Raw genomic sequence first — 14,136 nt, 5'->3', positions numbered from 1 at the left:
CCGAACACGCTTTTCTAGATTTTACAAAGTTCCAAAAAGCACTTAGAGTTCGACTTAATTGTAGACTCCGTACTATTAATAAACCTTTTATAGAGAAACTTATCCAATTCATTAAACAGTTTTGTGTAGTGCTGATATTGAACAAAGGAAACATGAGATTTAGTTGAATAGAATTTTCTGTAGTATATATTTATAAGATTTTTCAAACGTTTGAGGTCCCTAGTGTACCAACGCAACTTGTATGTATATATTTGACCGGGTTATTATAATGACAAAATTCCTGAATTAATTTCTTAAAAATGGAGAAACTATTAGGTGTATCTAGTCCCGAAAGTAAATCATCCCATTTAATCTTACAGAGCAGACTGTCGAGTCCTTCAAAATCACAAAATGCAAAATTGAAACCAGACCCATCAATTGGTTTAACTGGAGCGAAAAGATAAAGTCAAATGCTAGCGGAGAATGATGAATGGTGGCTGTAGTAATTGAAGAGAATACATCGAGAAACCTAAATTTTAAATTATCGCTGAGAAAGACTAAGTCTAGAAATCGATCCAGACTATTTGAATATGAGTTGATTTGAATCAGATTGAGATTAAGCAAGCTATCGATGAGAAATAACTCCTGAGAAGACTAATCATTGGAAGGAATAAGAGCAGGACTATAGGAACAACCAGACCAGACGATATTGCTTAAATTAAAGTCACCCAGAACACCGATATTTTTCTCTTTTACATTATTTAATACCAGCGAGGAAATATTATTTACTGCACTTATACAACTGTAGACGACTATTAGGAGGGATGTATGAGACTGCAATGAACAGAGCGTCATTGATACAAATACATAGTTGGTCGAGAATAAAATCATCATTATCAAGCATAGATAAACAAGGACGATATTTGTGATGAACTGCTAGGAGAACAGCACCCCCTCTTAAACATTTCCACGATCAAAGTAACTAGCATTCAGCCAAGTCTCAGCAATAACGATAATATCGAAGTCCAAATGTGAAGAAAAGTTGCGAGTAATATTTGATTTACACCTAATAGCCCATAMATTTTGGTAGTACACCTTAAGACAAGAGMCAGTTGAGGAAGGTGCAGAAAACTCACGARTAAAATTGTCATTAACAGGCGCATAATCTAATCCACATCACTGTTTCCSTTCCTTTTGGAAAAAACTTAAAGGGACGCAACTTAATGCCAGAAGGCCACACTGAAGAGGAGAAATGCTAAAGTTTATACTCTTAAAATTATTAATATCAGTATCTTTTTTAATTAATTTATAACATAAAGATTCTCTTTACCAACATTAGCATGTTTAACAACAAAAGATATAATATCTTCTTTAGTGACTGAGTTCTTAAACGCAGACAAGAGAATTCATTTCTTAGGTATGACGACATCGAGATCACAATTGGCATTAACACCAACCACAGTTGAAGTAGCTGGAGATTTTTTGTTCCTAGCGCTCACTTTTAACTTCAAATTTCCATTGACAGTAATTGAAGTAGAAGAGTTCAGATTAACAGAATCAACAACGGCAGCTGATTGAGCAGCATTGACAGTGACAGAGGGGCGATCTGGTTTAGCAGCAATCGTTAAGCTTAACGATTAACGAATTTCTATCATGACATAGTTGTTGTATTAATGTGAGCACTTTGGATTGTTCCCTTTTCAGTGGACTTACTTCCAAAACCAGAGAATTAAGCAAAAAATTGTTCAGCATTTTGTTGTTGCGAATTTAAGATATCAGAACACTGAGCATTACGCACTGATAGCGATGTAGGCGGCGAACGAATAGAATTTATCCGAGCTACCGCGCGCACTTTACAATAAAAAGCATTTTTGGATTTCAGCAAAAAATCCACATCAGCCTGTGATAAATTCATACACATCAAGTGGAAGAATTGATTACATTTATGGTAGCTGATCTTTTGCTGAGCACAATCAACTCTATGGCCCCAAACACACGACATTAATATGGAATAAGATAGTATGTTCACAGTGACGACCGATCACGATTTTACCGCCGGAATTTTTAAGGTTTGATGGTTGTTTTTGAGAAAGGAAAATTTAATGGGGAAATTTTAGTTTGAATGAAAAAACGAAAATTCCTTGGCTTGAGGGACGATTGTTTTGTTGATTTTTTGTCAGTCAATAGATGTATGGAAGTTYTAAATGGTAAAAGGTATAATTTAGTTATATTATTATTGTAATATTATATATGTGTTCAGTTTTTTAGGATATTATGGTAGTATGTCATATACATATATAGCATATATACATACGTATATATAAGAAAGTATATTATACTATCAAACATAAAAAATATTTAAAAAGCAGCTCATTTGCACATTAACTATATACATATGTATATTGTTTTGATAGCTGTATTATTTAATGATAATGTAAAACTATCAAACGCAGAGTAACATGTTGCCAGCGTACGATTACAAAATTGTCACTTTTGGGAATATATGAGGAGCAAATGAGGTGGATATATATATGTATATAACCTTCGCGTTGTGATATAATATACTCTTGTAAAAAATCATTTTTTTCTTTAAAAAATCGATTTTTTTTATTGTATAAATCGAATGCTTAAATTGTCTAGAACATGTTGGTAAAATGTTTTTTCGATCCGTGAAACAGTTCCGTTGCAACAGACGTTAAAGGGACCTGTGTCCTGAGCATTGACATATCGACATCGAACTTTCACACGTGTTTCCTCGAAACAAGATGTATATATATATATATATATATGTATACTATAAATTTATCTAAATTTATCTAACTATTTCTAGTAGTTTAAGCTATAAATATCCCCTTGGGTGACTGCAGAACGGATGCTCAAAGCCGAGCCGAGCACAAAACTGACGAGGACTTATCCGAAGCTGACGCTGAAGCTGATAAATACGAGAAACCAGTTTTGAAGCGTTTTTTTGTCGCCGACGGTCGTGTTGCATAGTTGCTTCTCATTATATATTGGTCTCATAGATTGCTTATGGTAGCGTTATCAGTATTTTTAAAGGAAAATAGGAATTCCCCAATTCTACAGAATTTATTAAATACCCGCCTTCAATAAAGGCCAAATTTATAACGGAAATTTTCTAATTTAGCGGGAATAATTAAATACCCATATTTATTTTACACACAATTTTTTTCGCACAAAGCATTCTTTAATTATTTATATTTCTTGTTTTAAATAAAATGTAGTCGAACTACATAAATACTTTGCGGTTACAAGAAACTGTTACGAACAAGAAACAGAACAAAATAGTATAGTAGTATACTAAATTTGATCAATGCAGATCGAAAATAGATTCGAGATCGGCTCGGCTTTGAACGTCCACTCTGCCTATTAGATAGAATAAATTATTACATTGTTGAATACAAATTACGGAAACTCACTTGGTTTAGTTGGTCGATAAATGTGGAAATCGTCTCTTTCTCTGAAGACTTTTGATCAGAAGAAAGCTCGTTTGGTAAAAAGTCATCTAGTAGTTTCTTTAGCAGTTTATATTTTCCATTTTTAAACTGATTCGGTGGTGCTTTTGGACCGGAATAGCGTATGCTGTTCTGAACATATTATATATTAAATTAGTATGTGATTTAATGTATGGAATTTTGGTTTTATTTACCTCTAATATTGGCGGTGAAGTTCCAGGTCTGCCTATTATTAACAACACTTGAGGACGGCGGCCGTAGCTTAAATCGTAATATATATCAATAAGAGGCGTTGGACCCAATTTCAACATTTTTTTAATCAAAGATGATATTGAAGTAGGACCAACCGTTCCTGTGGGGAGATAACCACCAAGCTGTTCTAGAACGACTTTTATAGTTGAAGAATTCGTTTTTTGCCGCATGCAACTGCTAAAAAGTCGTCCAAGCTTTCGAAAAGGCCCCTTTGTGGTATTATGCTGAAGGAGATCTGCAGGAAAACAAATAACTTGTTCAGATTTCTGAACAGTTCCTGACGGCTACATTTGTAAATAATATATGTTTGTAAATCTGTATAGAAACAGATATCATATTACAAATATTTATGTGCATTATCGCTAACACATACAAATACAATCTTAAATATAAATACTACAAATACCCATTTTAATCATCACTCTAATAAATGCTCATTTCGGGTATATTGATTAGAGACTGTAGTATTTAATGTATGCAATGTAAATGATCGCAGATGATCCTAAAATAATAGATAAGAAATAGTTAGGAACACTAATATTTAAGATATGTGTACATACTGTCGGTATGTACAGTAGGTTGATATTAAGATATGCGTATATACTCTGTATGTGGTGCATACATGAATTTCCTAATTCAGAAAGTCTAAAAAAAAGGAGCTCTGAGCAACCAGAGCTGGATATTATTTTATAACCGAAACCTTCGCGTTGTGATTTAACATACTCTTTAGAAATTTTTTAAAAGAATCGATTTTTTATTGTGTAAATCCAATGCTTAAATTGTCTAGAATATGTTGGTAAAATGTTTTTTCGATCCGTGAAATAGTTCCGTCGCAACACGACGTTGAACGGACCTATGTCCTGAGCATTGACATATGGACATCGAACCGTGACACGTGTTTCCTCGAAACATGATTTTTCGAATCTGCGGCCATTTTCGTTTTTGAACCATTCAACCGATTATCTTCGAGTTTTGCCCAATTACAAGAAAACAAAATTCTCGGGCGCTGTAACCTACAAAATTGCAATATTTAGAGCATGAACGATTTTTTACAACAGGTCAAAGTGCGAAAAAACCGATACGTTATTTCAAGTAGCCGCCATTTTGTTTCTGTAACGAATTTTTTTTATGCCTTTTAGATTGAATCGACAACGACTTGTGACCTGTATCGTGCCCGTAGATGAGGTCAGTTTTCAGTTCAGTTGCTAATTGAAATATTCTTTCGTTATTTTAGTGAAATGTTTTGTACTCATAGACATAATATGTGGTATAAAGTCAACCAAAAGCATGACATAACAGATAAAATAAGAGAATAGTAAAAATGGAGAGTTTTCATCTATTTTTGACATTAAATTAATCGTAATATCTCAGCTAATTTTATATCTAATTCATTAACCCATTCCTATATAAACCTAAAAATTAAATAATTACATTATATTAATAAGGTTTGTGGGAAAAGTATGACTCGGCTAATTAATTTTTAATCATCTTTAATACGAGATCATATACCTTAGTGATACTAAAATAATTCGACGAATCGTGAAGCAATCACGAAAAGCTAATAGGAGATGGCATTGGATAGGAAGATTACTTCAAGAACAAGTAAGGAAGGGCTAAGTTCGAGTGTCACCGAACATTTTATACTCTCGCATCAAACACTGTATTTCTGTAAAGCTTTATTCCGCTAATATCATTGGTTCCTAATGTATATATTATACAGAGAAGGCATCAGATGGAATTCAAAATAGCGTTATATTGGAAGAAGGCATGCTTGTGAACCGATTTCACCCATATTTCGTACATGTCATCAGGGTGTTAAGAATAATTATATACCGAAATTCATTGAAATCGGACGAGTAGTTCCTGAGATATGGTTTTTGGTCCATAAGTGGGCGACGCCACGCCCATTTTCAATTTTTAAAAAACGCCTGCGCGCAGCTTCCTGCTACCATTTCTTCCGTAAAATTTAGTGCTTCTGACGTTTTTTGTGAGTCGGCTAACGCACTTATAGTGATTTTCAACATAACCTTTGTATTGGAGGTGGGTGTGGTTATTATCCGATTCTTCCGTTTTTGAACTGTATAGGGAAATGCCTGAAGGAATTGACTGTATAGAGTGTGGTTGACATAGCTGTAGTAGTTTCCGAGATATATACAAAAAACTTAGTAGGGGGCGGGGTCACGCCCACTTTTCCAAAAMAATTACGTCCAAATATGCCCCTCCCTAAGTCGATCTTTTGTGCCAAATTTCACTTTAACATCTTTATTTATGGCTTAGTTATGACACTTTATAGGTTTTCGGTTTTCGCCATTTTGTGGGCGTGGCAGTGGGCCAATTTGGCCAATCTTCGAACTTAACCTTCTTATGGAGCCAGGTACCAAGTTTCATCATTATATCTCAATTTTTACTCAAGTTACAGCTTGAACGGACGGACGGACAGACGGACATACAGACATCTGATATATATAACGCTATATCTGACTCTTTTAGTTTTAGGGCTTACAAACAGCCATTATGTGAACCAAACTTGAATACTCTCTTTAGGAACTTTGTTGCAAGAGTATAAAAAGGGATAATCACTGCTTTAAAGGTAAGTATTGCAGAAGACAAACTTTTAGTCAAAATAGATAAATAAATTGACAGTGATCAGCAGTGAATGAGTTAAACCCAACGTTGAGATACTTGCGAAAAATTATATATGAAGAAAGCAAATTATTAATGGAAAAAATACAAGTGTGAATACTGCTCACTTACAGTTCTGAGAGAAAGAGCTGCTTGCTTGCATTAAACAAATACTCACAAGGGTTTGGTTATGAGTTCACAATAGTTATTAATTTAATTATGCTCTAGTCACTTGTGCCGTAACGTTCAGGACTAAAGGCTAGAAAATCCATTACTAAAGTTTTAAAACCTACAAATATATTTAGGGTCACAAACTCTCTTAAAGCATCGTAAAATAATAAATTTTTACACTTGTTTAAAAATAATTGTTCTTGGGTTACATACAAATATGGGTTTACGCAATTACAATTCTCTGTACTGTGTTTTCGGTCCGTTATAACTTATATCTTCATTAGACTATATGAAACCTGTAATTATATAATATAATGAAATAAAAAAGCGGGATATATTTTACTTAATATTAAATTCCATTTTAATGTCATTAAAATGAAGAATTAAGGAAACATTTTAAACTCTTGACCAGAAATTCCTTCTATGAGCGCAACTATGAGAGCTGCCCCCACCTTTGGAGGAGTTGGAAATTCTCAGCAGAAAAATTGGAAAGGCTGTAATATATTGAACATACATTAACAGAATTTAAAGCAAATCATAACAAAATTATGACCGAAAAAGTCAAGAAACAGATGAATACATTGCTAAAAATTGCTACATACATGTAATTCAAAAAATAGAAAAATCCATTCAGAATTCAAGAATGCATGGCGAAGATCTTTCAACAGTAAGCAGCAAGTGGCTGATTATATCTATACCAAAAACCTAATCAGTTCGAGCCATCTAAAGCTGCTTTTGACGTTGCTGGTGGATTAAACACCTAACAGGAACAATCAAAAGCAGCGACATCGAACACCTACTTTTTATACCGCTACATAAAACAATTGTGTATACTGCAGGTACCTGGACATATATTTTTGGAAGCCTTAATCGCGAATATATACATATAAAAATTTTGCGAAAAAGTCCTCCACACTGATGACGAAATACTCGGAAACAGTAATACTTCTAGCAACAGCACAGATAAGATTGAGGGCTAAAATGGAGAGTATCAAGGATCCCAAAAGAGCACTATTTCCGGAGAAGCAGATCAAAGAAATCATCTACCACAAAGAGAAGAAGTAACTGAACAACAAGGTTAAAAAAATTTCATTGTGGGAATTTAAAACAAATATTGAAGACAAGTCGAAATTCCTAACCAATGAAGCTTACAATGTCGCGACACTTTTTTTTCCTAAATTAGCGAGTCCTTAAGCAGACGTTTAAATTGGATATAGAGCAATGGTTAAACCACACTTTAGCTAATCACATGCATAAAAGAGGTGAAAAAAGATGGAGAAAATACTATTTTTACGTTAAGCAGTGATTTGAGAAGACAGTCAGTTTAAATTCAAATACACGTTTTTTTGAAACAACTTTAGGGGCTTTAATAACAATAAGTCTTCTTATTTAAGATATTTTTATACTCTCGCAACAAAGTTGCTAAGGAGGATATTATAGTTTTGTTCACATAACGGTTGTTTGTAAGTCCTAAAACTAAAAGAGTCAGATATAGGGTGATATATACCAGATGTCTGTATGTCCGTCTGTCCGTCCGTGCAAGCTGTAACTTGAGTAAAAATTGAGATATAATGATGACACTTGGTACCTGGCTCCATAAGAAGGTTAAGTTCGAAGATGGGCCAAATTGGCCCACTGCCACGCCCACAAAATGGCGAAAACCGAAAACCTATAAAGTGTCATAACTAAGCCATAAATAAAGATGTTAAAGTGAAATGGCACAAAGAATCGAATTAGAGAGGAACATATTTGGACGCAGTTTTTTTTCGAAAAGTGGGCGTGGTCCCGCCCCCTACTAAGTTTTTTGTACATATCTCGGAAACTACTATAGCTACGTCAACCAAACTCTATAGAGTCGTAAATTTGTATGTTTTTATATAACTTACAATCAGTTTACTTTATTTTGAATGAATTTACTATATTGGCCGTATTAATTAATTATCGTTTTAGAATTTCTAATTTAAAATCTATATTTAAAGCCGATAGGACTTATTTTATTTGTGTGGAATATTTTAATTTTTCCAATTATGTTTGTTAATTTATTTGATATATTAATTAATACATTTATTCTATTATTTATTCATAAATTAATTTATAATAACATGCGGATTATAATTTCCTAAAACATTATTATACATATAACTTTGATCATAATTTTGTATATATTTTTTATGTTTTTACTTGGCTTTTGTGAACTATTTTAACCATGTCTTGTTTATATTTGAAAACAATTTATTGTCATATCTTTTGTTAATTTCTAGGTCAATGGTTTGTCCAGTGTTATAGGTTTTAAATGGATTTCTATTTTTATTGTGAAGACTTAAATCATATTCTTGTTTCTGTTTAAGTCTTTGAATGATATTTTGTCTTGGATATTTTGGAATTGAATTGTATTTATTTTCTGCGTAAAAGGTGTATTGTTTTACTATTGATTTGATTTTTTGCAACACTTTTGGAAAATGTATTTATTTTCTGCGTAAAAGGTGTATTGTTTTACTATTGATTTGATTTTTTGCAACACTTTTGGAAAATAAGTTTTTATATTTTATTAGTATTTGATTTTGCTGTTCTTCATACGATTCTAAATCTTTTACTTTCATGCTTGGGTGCGTCTAACTTTGTAATTACAAAAATGCATTGGGTAAATTTTTTGAAATCTGCCTATTATTGCTTTTGAGGTAAATATTCCATTTATTACTGAACGGTTAAGTCTGCTTAAAATTGATAATAAATTTTCTTGTACCTTGGATTAATTATTATATTTCTGTGGTATGTGGGCAATGGCGATTTAAGGGGCTACAAAGGGCTGACACTTCCAAAAAATCTATCTTTTTTTTTACTTTTCCTATATTTTATCATTTATTTCAAATATATCCTGTGAAATCGGACCACTGCCCACAAATCGCCATTAACCGGAAACACGTAAAAGTCCATAACTAAGCACTAAATTCAAATATATGTAAAACTGTATTTTGCAGAAATTCTGTTCATTCAAAATGGGTGGGATCGGATCAATACTTCCCTGAGTCCGCATATGTATAATTAAWATAAACATTTTCGAACTTCCTGGTGACTTTATGCAGGATATGTCGGCCAATATTTGAGTTATTTCAGTGAAAATTTCAGAACGTATTTTGCTCAAATCAGTGTATCATTGTGCCTAAAATGGCCCTACAATTGACCGAAAACTTAACCTAGGCTCCATATAATCTTTACCAGGATTTTCAAACATCCGGCTGATTTTTTATAATAACTATATGTAATGATTTTTTTTTCTAACAAATCTTATGCCGAATATGTATGAAGGTCAATGTGTAAGTTATACACTGCCGACCAACTGAATAGGTTCATATAAATTTGCTTGCATTTTCATGATTTTTTCATCACATATTGATCGTAAACATGTTTTTTTTAAAACGTTTTAATCTCATATTTGTGTCAATCAGTGTGCGCTAGTAAAGAACCGYTTGCCAARTACCGTTACTTCGCATCTTCTGTTTTGCTATTTATTTCGCTAATTTCTGTGAAATTTTTTGGTTCAACTKAATAGGTTCAGCTGAAAGATTTTTAGTTTGTGATTAAACTTGGCGGTGTGGCGACACATTTTGGATACAAACTTTTTATTTCATATATTTTCTTTAAAATAAATGAAAAATGGGACGCGGAGAACAATTATCCGAGTATGAAAGAGGTCAAATCCAGGCCTATCGTGAAAGTGGTCTTAGCCATCGCAAAATAGCTCAAAAAATTGGTCGAAGAATATGGCAAAAACATGAAAGGCGGAGTCAAACACGCCACCTCTGCGGCAGTCAGGAGGCATATTGTCCGAGCTGCGTCCAATTCGCATCTCTCAGCACCCAAAATTAAAGAAATTTGCGGCGTTACAGCCAGTGTGTCTACAGTTAAACCTGTGATTTCGTCGGCTGATCATTTAAAACGAATGAAACTTAAAAAAAAAACCACCGTTAAATGATGCACGTAAAGCTTTACGACTACTCTTTGCGCGCAAGCACATGAGCTGGACGAGCGAATGGCAGAAGGTGGTTTTTTCCGACGAAAAAAAATTTAATTTAGACGGCCCTGATGGATACAACTATTATTATCACGATCTTCGAAAGGAAGAGCATTTCCTGAGCCGTCGCCATAGCTGTGAGGGAGGCGTAATGGTGTGGGGGTCGGTATCAGTCTTTGGCACTTGCGACCTTCAATTTGTTACTTCCAAAATGAACGCGGAAACCTACAAATCTATCATACAGACTGCGTTTCCTCATTATTCCAATATTTTTCACATTATCACATGGACTTACCAGCTAGGGTGGTTAAAGAGCTGTCTCTTATACACATCTAGATGTGTATAAGAGACAGGGGTTGCTATCGCGCAAGGTATATGAAGGAGGCAGGCAATTTGATTGCAAAAAAACTTTAGTTGCGGCAATTAAAACGGCCTGGACAACAATTTCGCTGCAAATACTGCAGAATTTGTATAGCTTGCTTCCYGATCGTTTATATGAAGTTATATCAAAAAACGGCGGATTTCCTCATTATTAAACTTATTAAAAATTACTTTAGAAATGCACTTAAGTATAAGCTAAATGCCAAAAATATGAAAATTATCTTAAGTTACTTATATAATTTTAATTTTTTTAGGTTGAACCTATTCAGATGAACGAAAAAATATCATTGATTTTGTTAACCTTTYAGAAGAATAAATWAATAAGGAATAAATAATATRTTTTTGAAAAACCTTTTTCACCATTTTATTTTAATATGATTTAAGAATTAAAGAAAAAAAAATTATGTAAATCGGAAAACTGGTTTAGGAATTATAGATATATTCCTACCTCTGAGATAATGAACCTATTCAGTTGAGCGGCAGTGTATATGGTGTACGTATATATAAAATTTCTTAGATTCCGAACCTGTGGTAGACGTTTTCCTTCGTAAACTATTTCTCTTACTTTGATTCCTATAAGTGGAAAGAGAATAAAACGTTCGGTTGCACCCAAACTTAGGCCTTTCTTATTTGTTTTTCACTATTTTTGTGTGCTGCATAATTTTTATTTTACCTGGAACATAATTTGCSAAAAAGGATTATCGCTTTCTTCAGGATTTGATTGAATGTAATTTGTATCGGAGCCTGTATTTACTAATATTTTCAAAATGTGTCCACTCTTCGTTTTGAATTGAAATTAGGCAACGAAGAGCTATTTAAACTGAATAAATGTATATTTATCAGGTCTAGAGATGGATGGTTCATTTTAAAACTTTGTGTTGTATCATAGGAATTGTAGTTGCAATTACTGTTCTGGTAGTCATTATCGTAATGGAAGGATAGATATACAAATTTCTTTGGATTTTCAGTGGTGGGTGGATAATCATCAACGCACTAAGTGATATTTTATTTAAATCTTGGGATCTTATTCGATTTGCGTTTTTGACAGCATTGGTTCTTAAACAAACATCAACATCCAGCTCATGGAGGAGGGTTCCTTTGTTGTTGATTAAATTCATTTGAATTTTGAAAGTCATGTTGTTGGTTCATAAAATACATAATAAAGATAACGTTCTTAATTGTAGGGATAAAAAGTTTGATTTGGTTGTGGGATGTAAGCTAATTCAAGGTAAAATTTAGTTGAGAAAATTGTTGGTTCGGAGGTTGTACACATTTGGGTGAAACCTTTTTGATTTAGCGAACTTTTTTTGCGGAAATTGTTTTTGTTTTTGATTATTGGAATATTGTGCTTTAAAATTCTGGTTTTTGAGTTTTAAACAGAGGTGTAGGGCTTCAGGAAGACTTTTTGCTTCTTTAATTTCAAGAAATATAGAAAGATCTTTTGAAAGTCCTCTAATGAAGGTATCTAGTGCTTTTGCACGATAGTTTTCGGTCAAAAAATGAATTGGTTCTCTCTTACCTCCATGCATTCTATTTTTTTGAGATTTAACGATAGATGCGAATACACCTTCTTAGATAGTTTATCGTAGATAGTTTATCTACCTTGCACAAGACAAGGTATTTGGTATTCTGATGTACCTATTTATGTCTCGTTTGTCAGAATAGTGAGTTGTTAAACAACGAGATATTTCTGCTTAATCTAGAGGCGTGTTATATCTTTTTAGTGCTATGTCTGCTTTTCCTATTATCTTGTTCCTAATTACATTTAATATGCCGAAATATCGGGTCGTCCCTTTTGAAGCTTCGTATCTTCTTAATATGAGTTCTACACTTTTCTTCCAGGAATAGAACTCTGAAGCGTTCCCTCTCTCTTAATGAACGTACCATATCGGGCATTTTGTCCATTTCACTCTTGCCATTTCGCTCGTCTATTATCTGGACTGCAAACAGAGAACGTTTGTCATAGAGAAGGTTCGTTTCAGATATCGTAGCTTTTCGAAGGAATACTCTGCAGAGATGAATGTATATTTGCTTTGGCTAAAAGACGAAGCAGTCGCACATGTGCTCATATACATATACTATGTAAAAAATATATGACAGACCATAGGGCTAATGTTTGTAAATTTGTCTAGATGCAGTACTATAATAAATATGTACATGCGAAATCTCCGTTGACACACAAACGAACGATTGCCAATTGCATTTGCTTCCCTTGCCGCTGTAACAGCGTACATACATACACATGTATGTTTCTGTATGAGCTTGCATACATATCGACGCAGATTTTTGCAAGCCCCGTAAAAATATTTTTCACATTCCTTTACAAATACAGTCTATCGCGGTTATGTGCCCCACTCAAAGTTACATATTTTTGTTGTTCTTAAAAATAAAAATATAATATGGCACATAAGCGAGTGCGGATACTTAAGCGAGTGGTACCTAAAACAATAATTTCTATGTATTTCAAAAAACAAACCGTGAGATGCAGCAAGTAACTGCCCATTTGCCATCCCTCTGGGGATGATTTTCATTTAAATGGAGTACTACTTAACCGAGATACACTATGCACATAAATCAGAGGAATATTGAATATTTTCTTTGGAACATTTCTTGACTTGAAAAACGACAAATAAACTATGTTGTCAATTTTATTCTAATATATTTGACTATTTATATATGCGGAATTGTCACTTTTTCCTTCTCATACAAATATCAGAAATTGTTCACGTTATGATTTTTGCTTTTGTCATCGTCGCGAAAAGACGATTGTAGGCAAGGTCATGCTCGGGGAGATGCCATCATTTGATTTTATGAATGAAGCGATTTTGCCATTTGAAAGTACCCTTGTGTTCATGAATGAAAAGTTGTTGTTGTTTGTTTCTCTACAAAATTTGACATCCCTATTGACTTGTGACGCTGCTGATGCTACTTGAAACGATTGTTGTTTTTGTAGAACAATGTTTGTAATTTTTGCGGGTGACATATCTACATGTGTACGCATATCTGTATGTGAGTTTGTGTATGCATTATTTGTGTGCCAATGTCATGCGAGCATTGCGTCGTTAATGGGGACCGTAGAGACGCGACGCAAAACGAAACGACGCAAATCGAAACACATTTCCCCATATACTTACTGCAAAATATTTTTAATTTGTTCCTGAGTTAAAAAAATGCAACTTTTTAAGAAGGCATTTACATATATATATGGATATATCTATAAAAACAAACTCACATTTTTAAAGCAAA

At 33.5% G+C, this 14,136-nt stretch overlaps 1 protein-coding gene across 2 annotated transcripts in view; it reads right to left on the bottom strand.

The window, feature by feature from the left end:
* The window catches only part of LOC108971440, a 189,975-nt gene that overhangs the window by 28,149 nt on the left and 147,690 nt on the right, over window positions 1–14,136 (bottom strand). The window contains exons 3-5 of one of the 2 annotated variants that reach the window (XM_018937494.1): window positions 3,647–3,939; window positions 3,417–3,584; window positions 3,248–3,363 (exon numbers count right to left, since the gene is read on the bottom strand). In XM_018937494.1, the coding sequence (XP_018793039.1) occupies window positions 3,298–3,363; window positions 3,417–3,584; window positions 3,647–3,939 (527 nt within the window). In that variant the 3' untranslated portion in view covers window positions 3,248–3,297. Of the gene's footprint in view, window positions 1–3,247; window positions 3,364–3,416; window positions 3,585–3,646; window positions 3,940–14,136 lie in introns of those variants that run through there. The other variant, XM_018937495.1, reaches the window with a different exon arrangement.

This window comes from Bactrocera latifrons, unplaced genomic scaffold (assembly GCF_001853355.1).
Source record: "Bactrocera latifrons isolate USDA-ARS-PBARC rearing strain unplaced genomic scaffold, ASM185335v1 scaffold_341, whole genome shotgun sequence".
Classification (NCBI taxonomy): domain Eukaryota; kingdom Metazoa; phylum Arthropoda; class Insecta; order Diptera; family Tephritidae; genus Bactrocera; species Bactrocera latifrons.
This window is presented reverse-complemented; position numbering and strand designations above follow the sequence as displayed.